Source organism: Gallinula chloropus (genome assembly GCF_964237585.1).
Source record: "Gallinula chloropus genome assembly, chromosome: 3".
NCBI classification, from domain to species: Eukaryota; Metazoa; Chordata; class Aves; order Gruiformes; family Rallidae; genus Gallinula; species Gallinula chloropus.
The window spans coordinates 62,711,576-62,734,540 of record NC_140087.1 but is presented as its reverse complement, the minus strand read 5'-3'; the positions used below and the strand labels follow the sequence as shown (position 1 = coordinate 62,734,540).

Sequence of the window (22,965 nt, the reverse complement as noted above, 5' to 3'; positions counted from 1 at the left end):
TAATCTGCACATCCTATAGACGTGCCATAATACAGAGCAGCTGACTGCACCACCTGTGATCTGTGTACCCACAAACATGATTTATTCTGGTAATCCCAGTTTAATGCATCACATCAGATTGTGGCAGTTATGTTATCTGATGACAGTACTGACACTACATGACATAACTGGGTAGTGCAACATGTCAACTTGAAAAAAACTTTGGGCTTTTCAGGGTTTGGGGTTTTTTTTTTGTGTGTGTTTTGAAAATAAATATAAAGCAAGTAAAATAAAAAAAAAAAAGAAAGAAAAAGAAATCCTAATAATTTTCCCCAACCACATGTTGACCATATTGATGACTCAACAGCTGGGGCTGATTTGTTCTGGACAGAGGAGAGCAGGTAGAGACGTACAGTATTTTTTACTATGCTGCTAATTCTGTGGGTAGCTGAAAATTAGCTCAGCTTTTGTAGTCTTGCCACAGATTTACCTTGCTATAAATTGTCTTGTTTAGGGATGGCACTCAGAAGCAGAGTCCTCCTACTACCCTTCTTCCAACACTACAGTAATGCTTTAGCAAAACCCGTTATTCTCTGACTATAATTCAGATGTACAGAGCTGTTCTGGTCCTGGGAAGTGATAGTATCTCTTCTACAGAAACTCTTAAATCACATGATGCCTTTGCCTGCATGGTGAGAGATGTTCTCTAATCATCTTGCATCCTGGCACTATACAAAATGGTGGAAAACATTATTCATAATGGATGTAGAAGGCATATATAGCTAAATAAAACTAATAACCTATAAACCACTGTAATCTCTAGTTTGTACCAGTTCAAACAGCTACTGTAACGTTTTTCTTGTTTAGATTCCAGTTTCTAGTCTGAAAATGCTGTCTCAAGTTTCTGCTTGCTTGATTAATTTTTTGTTGACTGTTTTGTTGATTAAAACAATAGTTTTGGGGTTAAAATACTATTTAGTATGCATATTCAATTTTAATAAGTAAGATACCAGTAAAAGTGGTGATTTTTTGGTCAAGAAAAGTTTTTCTTTTGGGAATTAATTTCCTTTCATCCATCCTTTCTTAGATAGGAAAATTTAAGAAATAAAATATTGTTGTATAGTTCTAAATAGTCTCTGTTACAGAGGGTAAAGTTTAAAATTGTTCAGGATTCTGTTCCACAGGTTTGCAAATTACAGTGATGCTTATCAAAATAATGCTAAAAACATGATGTTTATATTTAGTGTCTCTTCCCTAGGATTTGGTTTATACAGATAAATATGAATCTTCCTGGTCAGCAGTAGATGTTCCATGATTCTGGGTGGGGTGAGTTCCTCTGCAAATTCCACTTTTTAAATATATTGGATGTCCTTTTTTTTCCCCTCTGTATTGTTGAAAGCCAGTTCATGGGAACACAGGATCCTAATTGCTTTTCTATGTAGCACTATCTTATATACCAGTACAGTGTGTCATCTTTGTTCCCTTTTCTCAGGTTGTTTTTTCAGATTCTCTTCCTAAGAGAGTGACTGTAAGCCTGTGCTTTCTCAATGCCATTTTCCAGGCAGGCTTTATTTCTGCACTCTGTAGTGTATGCTATTCCCCATCAGATTGCACTATTAATTTATATAAAATGGATAGTAATAGTTGCTGTATTACTTACCATATATTCGTATATAACTGAACATATTACTGGCTTCTCTTATCGCAGCTGTACATTTGTATATGGTCTTCAGTGGGTTGCAAAAGTGGCAGTCATGCATTTCTCTTGACCTGATAAAATTAACTCGACACCAAATGTAAGGTGGATCTGAATTTTGTTTTTCCCACTGCAGCAAGATCAGAATCATTTAGGAATACAGGATGTACTCCTCTTATTGAGCCAAGGGGTTCTTGGTCATACTAATGTGAATCCGGAGTAGTTCCAGTTCTACAGTAGCAAGTATCTGAGATTCAAATTTGTTATGTAGTTGCCTAGTGCAAATATATTTTCTGCTTGTGAACATAAAGCTGAAGTAATACAGAGGTAAAATGTTTGAAACTTCCCCCCTCTCCCCTGCCCCTTTTCACTTTTTGGGCTTGACGTTGACGGAGAGATCACGGTTCTTATGATGAATGGAGGGAATTTGTCAGTATACAAACTGATAGCAATACAGTGACTGGACTGGAAGCATTCAGGAATGGAAATTTTCATTTAGATCTTAAAATTGGGCTGCATCATGCCATACAATGTGCAAAGAAATGACAGAGAGAAAAATAAAACTAAGATAGTGATATTGATATACCACAATTACTTCTCTTCATATGCCAGTAAACATTAATGTGCTCTGTCCTCTTTCTGCTTTCTCCCACTCTGACCTTCAAATTCACCTTATTTGTCCAGCTGTTGTAATTGAAGTGAACTAGGGAGACAGTGCACGGTTTTAATTCTAGTAACATGTAACGTGGAAGCTCATTAAGTTCATTTGGTGCTGAATGTTTGCACTGATTGGATATGTGTTGTTTTGGCAGCAAGAAAAGGTTTTAAAAAAAAGCTCTCAAAATACCTCTATAGTCTTGTGATGGTGACTAGTGATGATGGGCCAGGAGAACCCTTTAGGGATGTTTAGGGAAGGAGATTTCCAAGGATGAGCCTCACACATACACCGTGATTCTTCTGTGGTCAGTGATGTGATATCTTTAGAGTCACACAAGGAATCAGGTAGATTAATCGGTTTGAATGTTCTCTGATGTTTCCCTTGAACATTTTCTAAGCAATGTTGTATGTGGCACTCCAGCGATTTGAATTTTCTTCAGCTGAGCACTTTCAGGATTTCAAGCTAGTGTGTACTAACTGGAGGGCAAGAACAGCCTGGAAATTTTATCCATTGTAGCTTTAAGACAAAAGACTGGAATCCTTGTGTTCCAAATTCTGCCCTGGGAAAGGAATGACATTCTTGCTTGAACTCAAACGGTGTGTACCTTCCTTGTTTAAGGTTAAAACTAGTACTTTAACAATAAAAAAACCCAAACAACAAATCCCAAAACCAAACCACAAACCCAAAAATGAAACATAAGAATCAGGAATGGATGTTAATGTGTCCTTGTGAATTGGCCAGGATGAGACATAAAATTGGAGGGATGGGTTTGTGCTTGAAGAGGTGCAAGAGTTTGGGTGGCTACATGGCAGAAAAGTTTTCTGCGTGACTGTTAAGGGTTGGAAGGGCATAACCATGAGACACTGCTACTAAATGTGAAAACCTCTTTGCGAGTTCTTTGGAAAACCAGCAATATTTACTGCTGAGCAAATAGTTTCTAAAACACATCAGCATTTGTTGGCTACCTAGAAGCAAAGTTGTTTCATCCATATGCTATTGTGTCAGAGTCTTTGTCGGTTAGAGAGCAGAACAACAGCTTATGGTGCTTCCTGAAAATAGTTGTTTGTTTGTCTCTGTTAATTCCTTACCCTTGTTATAGTTGGTTTACAAGTTCTTTTTTTAAAAGTTGTTTCTTTAAGTCCTGGAACATTTTTAATTATTGATATCTTGCAGAACTTGCTGCTATCTTGGAAGATAGCTGTTTACTTCAACTAGTGGTCCAGTTACACACGTGAAAGGCCATTGATTGCTGATTTATACAGTTAGGTACTTGAGCACACTCTTTGCTTGGACTTGATGGAGTTGCCTGAAGCAGGCAAGTGGTGTCACTTGTGTTGCCCTGTATTTCCTGAAAAATTTTCTAAGGGCGTGGTGAGCATCGCATGGGAGTTCACAGGACATACGTAACAAAGGTGCAGCTTTAGTGTAATACCTTCCCAGAGAGGGTTGTACATTAATGATGGTTCTTCAAGAGTCAATACGAATTGATTGGTGCTTTATCAATACAGAAAGCAGGCTATACTTTGGTAGATGTTGCATATGAGTTGTTGCTTGCTTTCAGAAACTGGTGGAAGGGAAAGAATTGCTAATGATGTCTGATGAAGCAAGCCGATAATATGATCTTGGTACCTACTTTATGAATTTGATTTATTTTTTGGTAGTGCATAAAAATCAGATGGAGATATCATTGTATTTGGTGATGCAGATTTATTGCCCCCAAAGCATTTATGTTCTAATTAAATATTTTTACTGTGAGTTAATTTAACAAACTATGAGAAAGAATATGAGAGAACAGAATAAGGTTGTGAGTAATGAGCTGAAGTAGTCATACAATCTACCTACATAAACAATGTGGTGATTGGAATTCTTTAGAAGTTTTTCATCTTCATACTCTCTCAGCAGGCTTTCTTTGTTGTGCTGCTAACAATCCCTTGCTACAGTGCTGCTGTATTATTTTCCTTTGAATATAGCAATGGGATAGCTATTGTCTCAATTATTTTCCTGAGAGATACGATGGGGGGTTCCTTACGCAAGTCACGTTTCAACTGAATGCTCACCAGGACAGGACATTGCCATTTCTGGTCCTTACAATAGCTGCCTGAAACCAGGGAGAGTGGAAATAGGTGGAAGAGGGGAAGAAAGAAGGGTATGTGGCTCTCATGCTGTAAACCTGAATAGAAAATGCTGCAAGTTGCAGATAAATTAATATGTTGTAGCCATCACTACTGTGTTACTCTTGAACTGTGATGTGCTCTGACATATTGATGGTAAAGCTCACATTCTCTTAATTTTGGGGATGTGGGTTTGTGGGTTTGGTGGGTTTTTTGGTTGGGTTTTTTTTTTTTTTACTCTACCAACTGTTTTTTTCCTTGTTCTTAGTAACATCTCTCAAATTCCATGCTAAAAGTAGCACTGTAATGTTGCATATTATCTTTCAATGACTACCCATTAAATTTGATCTAAGCAAAGTGAGTGTTCTTATTGACCATGCAAACAGGGTCATTCTTTATTCTTTCTGTCTCATGCATTGATTGTGCTATCAGGACTTATGCTGGTGGCTATTAGAAACTGGATATATACCAACCACTATAGTTAGATTTACCATGATATTTCAGATAGTTGCCTTGGTTAGAGTGGGAAGTTCCACATATGCCATATATATAATACATGTAGTATGCAGATGTCAGTTTTAATGATAGCCACTATAGTTAGCAATCCTCTTGATATATGAGGTATAAAAGAAATTAGTTTATTTGTATTGCATCTGTGGTCAAAGAGATAAAAAGACAGGTTTTTATCTTTCCCTCCCTGCCCCCTCTTCCCCCCCTCCTTTTTCTTTGGAGAAAGTAAGGAATGGTTGTATAACCATGGGGTCTTAATTATGTTTTCTTCTTTAGTTCTGTTTCTGTTTTTGACATGAAAAATGCAGAATTATTTTTCTGGCTATGTGTTAGCTTAATGGGATGACTTGTGGTAATCTCATACCCCCAACAAAGTCTCTCTCTCTGTCTCTTTCTGTTTTGTTTTTTTTTGTGTGTGTGTTTTGCTGTGATTTGCCCTTATGAGTCTGGGAAAGAGAACAAGACCAAATCCTGAATTTAGGTTTTTATCAGTAAACTTCTGCAATTGTGAAGTTTAGCTTTGTTTTGGTAAGACAAAAATGATTTAAAAGAGTAGTTATGGGAAAATTCCAATAAGAACCATTCTATATTATTTTGAAGTAACATAGGGGCCTGGAATTTTGGATGAGACAGGGTTATAACCTGATCAAGCAAATATGTAAGAAAAAAATTTCAGGTTTTGCTGTGAGTTAAAGAAAGAAAATAATTGTCTGCTAATTTTGTTCATTTTGTAAATTGAGATCAATGAAATTCTTTCAGCAACAGCATGAAATCAATTGTAAAATAACATATAATTCATGCCCTATATTGTAAATTATAGTTTGTCTGACATTAATCACTGAGTTTTCCATGCACTAGAATGCATTTTCTTGTGAGGCATTTCTGGATAATGCTTGTGGATCCATTTCTAATGTGTTTGAGTGTGATCTGTTTTTCATGTCCACAATTGCCTACATTTGATCTTATGCAAATCATGCAATCAAGCAAATGGAAAACAAGGCGTTGTTGCTAGAGGACCTTGACAAACAGCAGCTTTGTAGTTTTAAGAACCCTCCTCCCTCCTCATTCACATTCATGTTTGTATCTGTAGTTGTTTGAATCCATTGATCCATTATGAAACACTTTGAACTTTAAATAGGAAAATATCTGCCAAATCCAACTGTGACAAATAATGGCATCAATTATGATGTAATATGATTTTTATTGTTCAGTGTGTAGGTTTCTGGTTCTAAGCTTTTAGAAATACTATCTACACTATATTTGCAGGCTCATCGAAACCTTGATGAAATCTATGGAGAGATTTTCACTGACTGCAGAGCTCATGCTTTGAGCAACATTCCTAAGTCTCTGTTTTCTATATTTTCTTCTGCTCCCACTAACTTCATTTTTCTTTTTAGCATTTATCCCAGCAAAATATTTCAGATTTAACTTAAACATTCTATTTAGTATTTATTAGTCACAATATATTGACATTATTAAATTAAGAGAAGGAATAAAGATTTCCTTTGATCATGGTGACGTTGCTTTTTTCCCCATATTTTATCTTTCTACTTTTTTTAACTCTCTCTCCTTCCCACTCCCCTCAGTATGTTTCTCAGTTGATTGTAAAGGATCTTGCTGCTCATATGTCCTGTGCTTCCATTCCTTGCTATTCCTGTTCTTTTAAACTTTGTCTCTTTCCCTGTCTTGTCATTTTGCTTTTACCATTCCAAGAAATGAGACACAAAGAACTTAAGTCACTTGTTTGTTTATCCGGAGAGGGAAATAAAACATTTTTTCCTTTTTCCATCCTTTTCATCCTTGAAAAAGTTTCTCCTGCTTCAAATTAAACTAGGCATTTCCAGAGTCTCTTATGTATGTATGTAATCTCAATGCTACAGTGTACATTAAATCAGGGGTTAAGCACAATATACTTTTAAAAAAAAACCCTAATAGTTTGTTGGTGAGTATTTTTCCTTAAGGAGAGAAAAATATCTCTTCCCAGCGTCTTGAACCTGTGTTCAAGGAAAAGTGATCCACTTTAAAGAAATGGACAAGGAGAAATGCACTTTTTCTCTTCTCCCTTCCCTTGTGTTATATTCATTCTGCTAGATGAAGCCCCTCAGTACAGTTTCAACTAAGGAGAGTGTGTATTCACTGTTTACAAGGACATGAATTAAATAGGTGCTATGGATTCCTTTCAGATGTTTAAGAGTGCTAAAATAAAATTTTCCTGGTCACTTGTTTGCCTACCCAGAACATGGAGCATCTGATACTTGTTTCACAGACATCCATCTCCATCCATACATTTTGTGGTGTCCCTGATGGCAGCTGCAATGAGCACTGGTTCCAGGAAGGTGTACGCTAATGAGGTTGATACAGTTGGTACAGTATGTGGAGTTTAGTTTCTCTGCTTGCTGACCCAGCTCGAGCACCTGCTCTGGAGTGTGCTTTACCCCTCTCACCCACATAAGCACTGCTTAACCCTGGTAGAATCAGCCACATTATGTTGATTAAACATGTCACTGTGTTACAGGCATTCACTTGATGACTTTTTTTTTTTTTTTTTTTTTTTTTTTTAGTTACAGCCATTTTTTAACTCTCACTTTGCCATGTGCTCCATAGAACAATGCCACTGAGGGATACTCTGTTTTAAATAAAAATGCACAAGTTCATTCCCTCCTCACACAGAGTGGAATAAATCAGAAGAGGTTCCATTGTAGCAGAGATTAAAGACATTATATGAGGGGAAAACTAGGGAGAAAGAAGTTGGGTCTACAACGTTTCTTCTTTATTGATGTGTTTGCCATCCAGTTGCAATTTTTGAATTTGTGCTGACAAATGTTTTTGTACTAAATGATAGTTTTGACTCTGAAAAAACTGGCATTTATTACATTTTGCAAAAGTCCAGAATTTCTCTGGCACACTGAAAAATGTGTGTCTATAATATGCATTTTATTTGTATAACTTGCACTGTTGCCAAAACCTTAATTGTAAATTCCTTCTTGAAGGATTTATTCATTAAAATCTGTGATTTGTATTGTACTAAAAAATTGAAAATGATTACTACACTACTTTCCTACTATTTTTTTTCTGACAAACCTTGCTTTCTTAGTACAGAGAAGAATATAGAAAGCTAAAGATCTTTTAGAATATTTATTAAACAAAGATGCTACTTTTTATTCACCATTTTCTGCAATAACTGAAACTCAAGATAGCTTCATCATAAATAACCATTTAACAGTCATTTTGCTATAGCATTAGCAGGTTGTCTTTACTGAAAGATATTGTGCAAATGTTTCATGTTCCTGCAGCTGAAGACAAACAGGCAAAGAGAGAACAGAACAGTATGAATGGTGGCAACAATGAGCTTCCTTTGTGTTCATGCTTATAGTGAAATCTGCATGTAGTGAATCATTGTGTGTATTCATGCTTGACATTCATGTATCATACAGCACATCTTAAAAAAAAAATATATATACTCTGGCTGTGTTAATTAACATGTACTTGTTTTTCCATTAATTTGATTTGATTTAATCATCTTAAAGGTGTATATTTGCAGTAGTAGCAAATTGATATAGTATGTAGCAACTAAGAGGCTACCATCTTTTGTTTGGGTAGTGTACATTCTAGTGTAAATGTACAGTGGGGTCATCCCAACCAAAATGTGCTCTGTAGAGCTATTCCTAGTCAAAATTTGCAGTTACTTGCTATTAAGCAACCGGCACCTATTCACTCCTCTGGGAGTAATCTGAAACATTTAAGTGATACAGGTCCCCCTTTCTCTTGATTTTCTGATTTCACTACCCTTTGCAAGTTACAGAAAAACAAGGTAAAATTAATGTATAAAAGAAATTCATATTCCTTTTTTGTCCTAGATTTAGCAGTTTTTACGCCACACCAGTTTCTGCTCACTGCATGCACGCTTGCTGGCTGTACAAACAGCTCCCAGGTCACCTTGTTTACAGCACAGCTGCCACCATCATACGTAGATGCCCCGGTCCTGACGGTTTTGGATTCTAGAACAATATATGTACAGTAAGTAAGGATTTCTTCTTTCCTGACAACACAATAGTGCATTGGTTTATTCAAGAATTCCAGGGAGTTCAATCAGGGGAAGGGTTTGTGACATAAAATTAAATTTATTATGATTAAATGCATAGAAGTGATTAGTTTAGTGGTTCTGTGAACCTTCTGATTATCACTTGCCAACTTAATTTCCATTTTGTCTTTACGCAATCAGTATAACCTACATATGGGCATAGCCTCTGCAAACTTCAGTGCAGGAAATGTTCTGGTGTTATGCCCATTTTGTAGCCCCTGCTTTGTGTGTTCCTGTAATCATTTATCTATTGAGTACAAATATTGCATTAAAAGTAAGGCTTAGATTTTTTTTTTTTATGTTTGCGCAACTATGTTTTCAAATTCTCAAAATCAACCCCACAAAGTTACCTGAACAAAGCCTTATATTTTTCAATACAGTCTGAATATGTGTTGGTCTTAATCATGTTTTGCTTTTTTTTTTTTTTTGCAGATGGAAAGAACCAGTAGAACTAAATGGAATCCTAGATCGCTATATAATTTATATTGCCAACAATGAGCAGAATTTTACAAAGTGGAATGTAATCTATAACAGCACAGAACTTTTCCTGGATTTTACTATTCAGCAGCTTTTCCCGGGTACTGAATACCTCATAAAACTAGCTGTAAGTTTTAAAGATATGTAGTAGAGGTGTAAAGTGGTGAAAAGGATTCTGATTTTGTTAACATCTTAAATACTTCAGGGTTCATGTGTCCACTTTGTTTAACCTCCTTGTTCTGAAACTAAGGTGGGTGAACCATCCTGCTTCCTAAAAAACAGTAGGTGGTTTTTTTTTGAAAACAGGCCCTCAAAAACCTTGTATGTTATTTAAATAAAGGGTTTTTTAAGGATTAGTTGCATGATAATTACAAGAGAATTTACCAGAAACATATGAAGGTTTAAAAAAAAAAAATCTCCAGGCCCAACATACAAGAAAATGTTGAATGTATTTGGAAATGTTAGCCTTTCATATTTTGTACCTTAATAATTTCCTTTTTCTTCATTAAATTTGCATGTAGAAGGAAATAGCAGAGTTCTGTGTGATTTAGCAGCTTTGTTATTCAAAACGTTTGAAAAGACCCTAGAGTTTTCATTGCATTTCCATAGCATAGGTTTTAGTTCATGATGAAATCGAATAGCTTCAGCTCACTAACAAACCTGAAAATATGTGCATAAAAGCATGGGATTGTCCCCTGTTTTAAGCACTCTGTTCATTTTGTAACAATACCTATATAAGGATATTTGCTTTGATAAATGTCATAGAAAAATATTCTGCTCTTGATTATGAATAAATTTACATTTATGTAGACTGGGTATGCATTCATTTTTTCTTAACATGCTCTTGAATGTTCTAAATATTATACCACAAAAAAATAAACTACCTTCAGGTAATGATAAGGATCTGACTTGAACTTGAAAAAGCAAGGATATTCAGTCTAATTAAAGCTTAGATTCAAGTTGAAATGAATTCATTTATGCTTAGACGTTTTCAGCACAGTAAATTTGTATAGCATGTGAAATAGCACCACGTCCAGAACTAGGGCTGTACTTACACCTTTATAAGTGAGTGGGACTATCAAAAGATTTGTGCTGTGCTTCACTGTGCCACAGCTCTTCTCTATACCTGCCCAGCTCTTGTGCGTGAGGACACAAGGAGAGAGGATGAGGCGAGCACTACAGCTAGTGTCTGCAGAGCAACTGAGACTGCTCTGCCTTAGGATGCAGTTGAAGTGGACTTTGGTTTTACTTCATTAACATGTACAACTTTCCTAGGAGTTACTGAGTGCTTTGTTAGGAACCTTTGATCATTGTATTTCTCATTTCTTTGTGAAGTTCTGGGATTTTTGGGGCTTTTTCTGTTTGTTTTGTTTCATTTCTGGGTTTTGTTTGGTTTGTGTTTTTCTGGTTTGTTTTGGTGTTTGGTTTTTTTTTTTCAGTTGTTTTTTTTTTTTAAATATGTATTGAATTCAGTGGTAACCAGAGAGTAAGAAAAGATAATTTCTTCTGGTGATGAAAATAACCAGATTTACTTGGATAAAATACAAAGGTCTATGATAGGCAGGTTAAAAAAATGGCAATTCTAAAAGTGCATGAAATACTCAATATCTTTGAGATTATAACTTTCTTCAAACATATGGATCTATTGTTTTTAGAACTTGTCAGACTAGTTTGGGAAGAATGTAGTATTAGAGAATTATGAAATTTAATGTGGCCTAGTGTTATACTAGATTAAAAAACCCAACAAATTCCACCCCCCAAAAAAAAAACTCACAAAAAATGCAAATCAAACACACACCTAGAAGAAAATTGAAATAATGAGTTTCAAATATAATTTAATCTGAATTTCGATGCAACTTTTAAAGTAAAACCAACAATACCATGCCTTCAATACTGGAAACAAATGCTTCCTCTTTTTTGGTTTTGTTTTGTTGGAATGATATGTATCTATGAACTAGAACCTTGTTTCACAGGTAATACTAATTTTGTTTTGTATGCACACAAAAACTGGTTTTGATTTATGTGGGGAATTGGAAATTGAGTTATTAAAAGTTGTAACTGTGAATACAGGAATCAGGATCCTCATCAGCAGAATTTCAGCACCTTGCAGGCTACTGGCTTTAACTTTTTTATGCAGAGGTTAATATAAGTACATTAGATGAAGTTAACAACATGTTTATCTTTTACCCTGATTTTCACAGTTGGTTACTGCCATTTAATAAGTAGGTAGTGAAGAGCCGAAAGGCTGCCTCTAGTAAATGGTGTGGCACACCAATTCACATGATTTGAGTGCTTTTGCGATTTAGCTGTTCAGCTAATTATCTCCTCATGGCTGTTTTGTGTGGGTAAGCTAGCTCAGGTGCTAACCAGAGGATTGCCATGCGGTGTCCTGTTGTGAGGTTTGTATTGGTCCCTTGGCTCCCTAAACACTATGTTAGTTTTGCAAATTTTGTCTTAAATCTATTTCTTGATGAAGTTTGGAAAGGTACTATGGGACTCAATCTGGGTGTTGGATTTCATGGCTCTGAGCATCACTGTGATTGCCTAAGTCCCAGCAATGTCCAATGCATTTGGACGCAGTAATCTAAAATTCCACTGTTTAAAATGCAGCTTTCTTATATTGACTCTCATTAGAGGAATCAGAATCTTCATATCCTGGCAAGTTTCAGAAATACCAAAATTGAGCTTCCTGTAATTCAAGAAATAAATGAATGGGCAGTCTGCTGTTACCAAGCTTTGGAATGAAAAAGCCCTCCACTACTGCGGGATGCACTGTGCAGCTTGTTTAGCAAGGCAGTTAGGGGGATGTATGAGAGATAGCTCTTGCAGGGATGGTGTTTTTGGCATCTTCATGAAGCCAGAAGAATCAAAACAATGTGAAGAATAGTCTACCTTTGCTGGAAGGATGATGTTTTTAAATATTTTCCTTATCAAAATAATAACAGTTATTTGAACATATGTCTGAGGTCACTTTTTTTTTTTTTTTAAATAAAAAGTAAATGCCATTTTTGGATGTTCCCATAACTGAAGGTTGCGTTCTTTGATCTTTATTTGATAGCCCAGGCTGAACACAGGGAGTCATTCTGTTGTTTTGTTGGGAGTGTAATTTCCAGTGAAATCAAAACAATCTTGGTATATAAAATAGCCTCTCATTTACAAACAGTTCTTATTTTTACCCATGGGGCTAGTACACATTTGGAGCAGGGTAGGAAATAAGTTGACTGCTCTCTGATTTGAAACACACTGGGAAGCGGGAAATTGAAGCTAATCCTTTCAAATAAAATATATTGGATTGTGAGAAACATTTTATTCCTGGAGGTCTGGAAAGCGATGCTGTTTTTCCTTTTTGTGCTGATGATCTAGAGCAGGCAACGTGTCCATTTCAACGCTTGGGCATCTCCTAAAAACACAGGAGATCCTGTATGTCAAGAATGTGAATCTTTTATGAATTCATGTTTTGATTTATTGCATTACTAAACAAAACAAACAAAAAAAAGAAACAATGAACTAAAAAAACCCCCTTTAATCCGTACAGAGTTTATAAATAGGTTTTTTTTTTTTAACTTCTCTAAGAACTCCTGTCTCTTGTCATTGATCTTAGTGCAAGTGATTTGAAAACTGCCACGTGTAAGGACCACAGCCATGTAGTCTTACGTTTGTGCACATAAAACTTTAAAAGCCTGGTTTGGGGTGATATGCATATTTTCCTGCACATTGTATTATTTCACAATCAAACAACATGTAAAAATCATGTAATCAATCTTTTCTTCTCTGGTAACTGAAATACAAATGATTTGACTTTGTTATCCATAGACATGTAATAATAACTCTTACATATTGATTAGTAATAGAGTGTTTTTTCACTATTTTAATTGTATCTGCACACCACTCTGTGGGTTTTCATGAAGTGCAGGTCTGTCCGAATGGTAATTTTTTCCTCAATGGCTATTTGAGATAAATTTTAAAGTATGTTGCAAGTTGGTCAGTATATTGTGTCTGACACTTGTAAAAGCTTGTAAGTCACTTCCAGGAGAGTTTTGCACTGTAAATAATAGAGATTGTCCTGCAATTTTCTTTGTGGCTGAAAAAGCAGTGGACATATAATTGTGGTTATGACTCAATCAAATGGAAAATTATGTGAGTTGAACATTAGTATAAGGTGTTAGCTATATTATAAAAATAGTATCATGAGTAGTACAGCCAGTTTTTTAAGAAGAGAGATAAGCAAATGTATGCAAAACACCCCCCCCCCCCAAATTCTATAAAAAAACACAGACTTAAAAATTGTACATATCTAAACTTTTAAAACTTTACAAAAAGTCAGTACTACAATTATTGGTATTATACTGAAATACGTTAATTCTATTTGATTCGTATTTTAAGGCTTGTACTGGAGGTGGGTGTTCGATAAGTGAAGCTAGCACAGCAATAACAGATGAGAGTACACCAGAAGGTGTTCCTGCTCCAAAAGCCCACTCATATTCATCTGACTCCTTTAACATCTCATGGACTAAGCCTGAGTATCCGAATGGTAAGTGAACTCTTTTAGCCTCAAGTTAAAAAGATGATTAGTAAAGGTAAATTAATATTCTAAATGGCAGCTTATATGTGGTGCTTAATTTTTAATGATCATTTTAGCACATAAAATACCTGAGATAGTATCATTGTCTGCAGTTAGGAGATTGTAGGTTTCAGCCCATCATACTGTTTCAGTGGCTCAAAAGTGCTCCCTTTTGATAGTTCTCGTGTACTGCATCTCATTGTTTAATGTTTTCCAGGACAACTGAGCTGAGGAATAGTCTAGGATGTTCATTTCGCCCTCCAATAAAACAATTTCTTTTACATTAATTGATATATAATAACCATTATATTTTTGTTCTACATATTAATCTTGAAAGTGAGGTTTTGTATTCTTTTTACAGGTTTTCATTGTTTTTCATTGTGAAATAATCGTGTATAACTTCTGGACAAATTTTATATTTCCAGTGGTATTGCACAGTATCATGTGGCCTTGGAATTCACCTTGATTTTGTTATTGTGCATGTATCAATTTAAATTTGCAGAAGAGGAACTATGCGGATATTATTGAATTTGAGCAACACCAATGTTTTTCTTCATTGGTTTATCATATGCATATATATCAATTATTTGTTACAGTGGCTTCACATCAATTTAATTTTTCCCTTGCAAGTTTTTCCCTGCTTTCAACTGTGGTAGAGCACATCCTACTTGTATAACTTCACTACAAGGTACTTTAAATGATTCCCTGAAAACAAGTGATTGTAAAGCTATGTACATGTAATATTCTGTAACGTCTTACATTACTTTTAGAAAGAAATGAGTGTGTGTCATCTGCTGTTAAATATTGTAATTGATAATTTATAGTTCTTTGTATGGGAGTCATATTGGAAGATCTCCTGTGCTGTCCCCACTCCCCCACAACCACCTAACCCTGTTTCTAATCCCCCACCAGCATATGTGGTAAAGGCTTAGGGGAACACAAGGAAGAAGGAAAAAGGAGATGGGTAAGGGATGGGGGGGTTGGGGGGAGGAATTGGGGAAGGCAGGGAGGTCATGTATGGGGCTCACTAGATAAAGTCAAAGGGCCTTTTTTCATGTGTACTATTTCATGTCTGTACCTGATGCTTTTATCCTTGCATTGTGGGGAAAAATCCAAATAGTTTAGAGAGTGGTTTAACTAATCAAAAAATATAAATGCATGCATACATATATTTTTATATGCATATCAACAGCACAGAATAAAGTCTCATACTTTGATAAATAAGTTTCCACAAGCTTCTTTTAAAACAACAAAAAGTTGGGAATACACCACTGAATTTGCACAATTTATCTTGTTAATACAGCATTTAGTATTTACAGCTCAGGTCCCATTTTAAATACAGTCAATAGATTGTTAGAAATACAATAATTAGCATTTTAGGAAAGCTGTGAATCTGAACTGAATGAGGAACAGATGTGGTAAGAATCATGGGCGATTTATAAAAGAAATTATGTTCTCTTTGTCCCTTGTCCCTTCATCCATGGAAAGTGGAGGCTTCAACAGCCTTGATGACAGCACTGTTCACCTCTGTATAGGGGATTTGAATAATGCTTGGTAATTATCAAATTTGCCATATAGCCTACTCCTCTACAATCCTGAATACACGCTGTGTAGGTCTCCTGTGTGTATTTTGCCCCTTTAAAAATGTTCTCAGCTGTTTTCACACCTTCTCATTATTTGATGACCATGGAGTATTTTTTCTTGGGACCGTTATTTTTTGGTGATATATGAGTACCGTGCATTTTGCTGTTAGAGGGTTTTCCTTAGGGTCAGAAATGATGGAAGGGATTCAGTGAAGTCAGCTGCTGCTATCCTGGCTTGCAGGGATCGGCTACTTCTTTCCACCTATGAGCTCTTGCTGAGTGGTTTAGAGTTGGAAGAATTGCTGTCTCATGAGCATTTGGTAGCCAGAAGGGCATTAGAGGAGCACAGACTTTGTTTTTTCACCATAGCATGCTCACACTTGCACAACAGTCAAGAAGGCATCTGCATTCTCATTTGTCTTCTTTCTTCTCCAGTTCTTGTTTAGGAATTTCAAGAAAAGTATATAATTAAGAATCATTTCCCCATTCTCTTATTTCTCTTTCCAATTTACTATTTCCCTTATTTCTTAAAAAAAAGAAAAAAAGGTGCCCTAAAACTTTTCACCAAGCAACTGCTTAATCAGGAAAGGTTGCATTGTTCAGGGGCTTTGTTTTGTTTGTTGTCAGCTTGTTGTTTAGTCTGCCTAGTGGCCATGTAATTTATAATGCACATTTTCTTTTGTTTTAATTTCAAGCCAACAATAAAATGGTTGATGGGTCATGGCCCAGGCTCAGAAACACACTGGGAACTGGAATGTTTCCTTTTTTTTCTCCACAGATGCAATTGCATTGGTGCACTGCTTGTTATGTATGTGTGTGTATGTACGTGTGTGTGTGTGTGTATATAAATTATTCTCCTCCTTTGTTACCCTATTAAACTGTCTTTATCTTGACCTGCAAGGTGTATTTCTATTCTCCTCCCCATCTCACTGTAGGGGAGAAGGAGTGAGTGAGTAGCTGCATGGTGCTTAGTTACATGACATGTAGATAGCATAATATAAGCAATATTTACCATTTAGTTGGAGGCAAGATGTGGAGAGGCTTGTGAAATGACATGGGGCATCAGATACTCTGTTTTGAGCCTTCACAAAATAAACCCCTGACGTTACCTCTTTTCATCATCTAAAATTTTCTTTAGGTGGTTACTTCTCAAAAACTTGTGTACAGGTCACAGATAAAAGCAGTACTGGAGGAGTAAGAAAAGCTCACAGTGTTCACCAGCAAGCTGCTCCTCAGAGTGTAGATGCTGCATAGTGCTGTGGTTTCAGGAACACTTTAATATAATGGTCCAGTTAATTAAATGTTGAGTTACGGTGCGGATCCCATAGAGGTACATATGACACCCACATTAATATCAAATGATCTCATTATGATTCATGCTGTTACCATAAATATCAAAGGAATTAATAATGATTTGTCCATTACTTTAAAGGGTAAGTGCTACTAGTATATGTACTTAAAGTAGTTCAGTGTTGGGTTTTTTCCCCCCTGTATGCCAGTGTTCACATTTAGGCATACCCTTATCATTGTTTATTTAAGTATTTTTCCTCTGAGAGAAATATAATATTTTTTAATAGATAGGTATAATTTGTTTGTTTAATGTAGGGCAAATATCAACCATTAACACTCTTGCTTTACAAGCATCTAGACATGAAATCCCAAGGGATTTTTACTTTAGGAATCCTGTCAAATGTGGTAGGATTGATGGTGTGAGATAAACCAGGACTTCCTCCCACACACGCATCTCTGCTGTCTGACTTGAGTTTAGCCTCTCACTTTTTCTAAAAGAGAAAAGAATTGAGGAGTCTGTGAATCACTTCACTGTGCCCAGCTCTGCATCACTTTAGCATATAAATACTTTGAAGTATAACTCTTCAGAGCTCAGCTGAAGCAGTTATATGTACACTCTTATTTAAAAAGTGTAGTGGAAGGGGAAAATATTTTCTTAATTTCAAATTTTCTAAATGTGGTTTCAAACAATTCCGTTTTAAGGGAAGGAAAAATGACCTCAGCATTTTTACAGTATGAGGAGGTTTTCTATGATGGTAAGAGTAGAAAGCATCCTCTGAACTGAACTCACTTACTTCTAATGAATCCTTTTCATTTATTTGCCTTCAGATTTCAACACTTTAATAGTTTTTAAAAAAAAAAGCATATTCATAAGTGAGAAAGATGGCGGAATATCCCTGACAAAAAGGTTTCCTTTGCAAGCTCAACTTCCAAAGTCTAAGTAAATCTGTGAAATTCAATCTTTTTGTCCATTACATTCAAAATACTGTATGTGTGGGGTTCACGTACCCTGTCATGTACCTTCAGAACAGAGATTTATATTTCCTTATAAATGAGATAAGCAATCAACAAGAGTGAGTATTAATAAGGAGTTTCGTGAGAAAAATGTATTTGTTATGGATTTATCATTGTTCATAGTGCTGGTCTGAGTTGTCCTTCAATTATAATGTAGATCAATATTTGTTTTTCTAAGTCTAAAGCTGTTACAATGTGAGATGGTTTTGTGTGTCTTTCCAGTTCTTGTTTCGATAGCTGTATGTAGTAGGCTGTGAAACAGAATTGCCTCAGTTTTCCTGATTCCAAGATGATGGGTAATTTTTGGAACAGTGTAATTGTCTTCAAAAGGTGCAATCCATTTGCAAGGTGTTCAACAGGTTAAGATGGAAGAGTGTGATTTTTTCATAGTGTTGCATACACAGTCCTGCTAAACACTTAGCTGTTTAACCCTAAGCTGTTTGAAGTACTACTACTACTACCACCACTCTAATGTCTCTAGCATTAGTTTGCTTCTAAATTCTGTAACTCTTTAGATATCAAGTGCTATCACATTGTTTTGCAGGTATTATTACTAGCTACGGATTGTATATGGATGGTGTTCTGGTGCAAAATTCATCACAGCTAAGTTGTTACACTTATGGACTTGCTCCTTGGAGTCTGCATTCCTTCAGAGTCCAGGCATGTACTGCAAAAGGTTGTGCTTTGGGTCCACTGGTGAGTACCTTAATTTGCATTCTGGGAGTGTAATAAATGTCAGATGGCAGTGAATATCAGAGTAAATGGTGATGATTCACTCTGGTCAGTACTAACCCATCTGGCAAAATGTGACATTTAAAAAAAAATCCTGTTCAACAGCTTCTAAAGATTTGATAGGTCATTGTTAGGCAGTGTTCCAAAGTAGAACATGGACAGTGAAGAAAGGCAAAATTTGAGCCTGAAAAAACACATTATTGAAATTAAATAGAGTTAATATGTTTGAAAGGGGCAGATGTGCTTTAGCCAGATTTATAAGGACATATATAAAGAAAGAGTTACTGTTCCAGTAATGAGCAAATTTCTAGCTGCCTGACTGAAAGGACTGAAGTTAATTTGAGAATTGCAGAAGCCAGAAGTGGCAACAGGAGCAACGAAAATACGATGATTCGTAAATATCTTTTGAATGCAAGTATGTGATCGAAATATTATTCTGGACGTATTTTAACAGTCATGTACAACACCTCATTTTTTCAGGATATGAGAATACAGGAATATTAAATTTGACATTTGAAAAACAAGGCTTCTGAGGCTTTTTTATTTTCTTAAAGGTTTTTAGACGTACAGCTGAGCTGAAAAATCAAGTATGATTATATAGTACAGTAGCTGATGAATAACTGGAATAATATCTACTGTGCCTGGGTTTTTAAAGAATAACTGAGGAAGAAACCTGTGTTAGTGCTGAGATTTAATTTTTTGCTTAATTCAGCTTTGTATATTCACTTTATATTTTCTTAACAAGAAAAGGAAGAAAAAAGAAAAAAAAGAGCAAGATTTGGGATTTTTTCATGTTTTTCCATTTCTTTTTCCATCATAATTTACAATGTCACTATATTGAGCTTTGGAAACAATTTCCAGATTTTATTTTTATGATATAATTCATTAGTCACGTTTACAAAATTCTTTTGAAGATTGCTTTCTTTCAAATGCTGGTAGTACTGTCTATCTGTAGAAGACAACTAGACTTCATAACTGTTAAGCATTTTATAGCTTCCTCTACTTTGAACGATATTTACTCTTAAAAGCTTGAATGGCTTTTTGCCAGTTGTTCTTGTGCAGTTTTTACAACTTCACATATACCTCAAAAGCAAGCCTTGTTTTAAGGTGTTCAACGTGCTACTACACCCCATCAATTGTGTAGTTGTGACGTTTAAGACAAGTCATTACCAGACTTTGCATACGGATGAAATATGTATGATTTCAGAATTTCTGTCCTATCAAATAGGCATCAAAAGGACAGAACGGAGCAGCGGTAGTTTAGGGTTTTAAAAAATATTTTTGGTATCCTTTATTCCCATTTCCACTGAACTGCAGACTTGTAACTTGACTTTTGAAGCAATTCGAAGTAGGGGTCGCTGTAGCAGATACTCATCTGCATCCCATGATCAGTACACAAACTGTTTTCCAAAGCCAGTGATCCATCTCTAATCACAGGAATTGAAGTACAACATCTTTATTTAGTCTCACCTAAGTGCTGCCAGGAAGTTAAAGCACTGCATCTTCATTTTCATTTGACTTCTTGAAAGATTTTGATATCAATTACAGTATAAACCCAATATTTAGGAAAAGAAAAAAAAAAAAAGGAAACCCAAATGTTTTGCTTCTACTCTAAACAGTGTGGGAAACATCTCCCAGCAGTAAACTGATATGCTTCCAGCTATTTTTGTTGCTGATCTTGTGCTTAATGTGTCCTAATCGATGAATGAATGTTGTGACTGTCCTAAACGTGAGATTTCTCCAGTTTATGTGTCTGAAGTTGGCTCTAAACATCTTAAGCGGTTATGAAAGAATTAGCAGTTACTGTGTTTCACTAAGTATTTTTATTTGTGTTAGATGGTTTTTGTTTAACTTTTTCAGTGGTTTTGACTTATTTTCAAGTGAAATACAAAGTAGTATCAGCTCAATTAAAAAATGCTAAATTTTAATCTCTTTCTAGTAAAGTAACCTCTGATGGATTCTTTAGAGAAGTTTAGGAGAACTGAAATTCTACTGGTTTTAAAATGTGTTAACTATAGTAAATACCAGATGCACATAAGTGAGAAATACATATAACAGTGGACTGCTTTGAAATAAATGGAAGTGATCATACTGAATGTCATCTCACCACATTTCTATTGAACTTAAATTTCAGGTTATTAGCTTATGTGTATGCTAGTACTATTTTTTTTTTTTATTAAATTTAGGTGGATGGCAGTTTTCTCCATTATTATTCCTATCCAATGTTTTAGTGTTACTTATCTAACAGCAGAGGGTTTTTTTATTCAGTTATTAAAAAACACATCTTAAAAATATCACAGGATATTGTAGTTAAGATGTTAAAAAAATTAAAAGAAACAGGTTTTCTGTGATATTTTTATATACAGAATGAACATTTTTTAAACTCAAAGTAAAATTTTCAAAATACACCCCAGAGGTGTAGCTGAAGAGGATACTGCATGTACCGATTATAAGCAGTGTTTCAGTATAGTTTTCTATACAGGAAAGAATAGCCAGGTCATAAAGAAAAGGCTTTGTGATACTGAGAAGCAGTCCCAGGCGAGAGACACAATACAGCTTTGGCAAATGTTTAGGATGTGGTAAAAATTGCTACAAATTCATACTTGCTTAGAAATATCTTATCCCTGTTCAGTAGAAAAAATAGTTTGTGTTCATTTGTCCATGGCTTTTATGTAGTGGGATCAGAGTACTTGCATTTAGCAGCACAACTTCACTTATTTTAGTGTAGAAAATACAGTTTAGTCAAATTCTTCCAGAAGGAGGTTTTTGACTGAAATATCTAAATAATCAATGTGGCAGTGAATCTGGGAAGCATTTGTTTATCTTTAAGCATGTACTTTATCCTGTTGACTTTCCTGCAACTGCTCGCCTATTTTGAATATAATCTTGTGCTAATTTAGGGTGTATGAATACAGAAGCATGTGTAAAGTTATTGATGCACATCAAAGATATATCCTGGCACTTGTAAACAATAGGCTTTCCAAATTTTACATGTTAAAGAGGAAAGCATTCATGTTTCAAGGACAGAGAAAGTATGTTTGCTTATTTTGATGACAGAGCAGGTGTGGCAGATTAAAAATAGCATTTATTAGCACTCCCATGAACTTGCAGCTGAGAGGCACTTAGAAAGGTGTGAAACCATCTTATACCTTAGAAAACACCAAATAAATAATGTATGAGAAACAAACTTGTTGCCATAAATAACATAATAACAAATTATTTTGTTCCACAGCACTGAATGTTTACTACAAGATGTGAAATTTAAATAATATATTTCTAGAATATTGAATAAGTATTTATTTATATTTAAAAATCTTCATGCTCATTACATTTTCCAGCTCTTTTATCATATTTTTCTCCTATTAAAGATCTACTTTTATTGCAACTTAAATTTGTTAGATGACATTAGAAGTTAATTCAGGAAGCAAGCGATGTTCCTCAAAAGATTTTTCTCTGTCAAGTATTTATAGTAATTCACTACAGCATTTGAATGTGTGTTCTTTAAAATGCTTTTTTAAAATACGGAAACTGAAGACTACGGTCTTCTAATGCTGCTTTCTCCCCTAATGCTAGGCTTATATCAGTTGTCCACGTGAGGTGCAATGATGCTTTCAAGAAATGAATCTTTTGTTCCTTTCAGTTCCTGTTCCATACAGGGGTCTCTGTCTAAAGTATGTTAGTTGCTGGGCAGCTTCAAATAAATGTAGATGAAAAGAAAGTAAAATGTTTATAAACTCTGTAGTGTTAGTTACCTACCTTCCTCAAAAATTTTTGCATTTCTCATTCCTTCTCTGTAAACCTCTGTCTCATGGTTGAACATACAGGTTGAAGCTCGGACCATGGAAGCTTCCCCTGAGGGAACAGCTGAGATATTTGCTACAGTTGACGGGTCCAAAGAAGTTCAATTAAAGTGGCTTGCCCCAAATAAACCTAATGGAAAACTGACCTACACAGTCCTTGTCACTGGTCTCTTCTATGCTGATCAAGGTATATTTTTTATGCCTTTATAATAAGTCTAATGATGGCATTGACGTTACATTTCAATAGGTCGTTTTTTTTAAATTCATTTAGCACTGTATCTTTCTACTTTTTTTTTCCCACTCCATTGATTATTTTAGAATTATCAAATTTATTCTTTAAGAACTACTGCTTTGATTTATGGTGCTTTACATTTGTACAAACACATAAATTGGCAAATAAAGATAAGCTCTCTGCACTCATTTAGTCTCTAGATATACACATGGAGTCTTATCTCGCAACCTTCACTCAGATA

General features: G+C 35.3%; 1 protein-coding gene across 1 annotated transcript in view; it reads left to right on the top strand.

The window, feature by feature from the left end:
* The window catches only part of USH2A (usherin), a 385,041-nt gene that overhangs the window by 186,575 nt on the left and 175,501 nt on the right, over nt 1–22,965 (top strand). Inside the window, exons 32-36 of the mRNA XM_084261650.1 lie at nt 8,812–8,971; nt 9,468–9,639; nt 13,896–14,043; nt 18,505–18,656; nt 22,517–22,679. Coding sequence (XP_084117776.1) covers nt 8,812–8,971; nt 9,468–9,639; nt 13,896–14,043; nt 18,505–18,656; nt 22,517–22,679 — 795 coding nt within the window. The remainder of the gene's footprint in view (nt 1–8,811; nt 8,972–9,467; nt 9,640–13,895; nt 14,044–18,504; nt 18,657–22,516; nt 22,680–22,965) is intronic.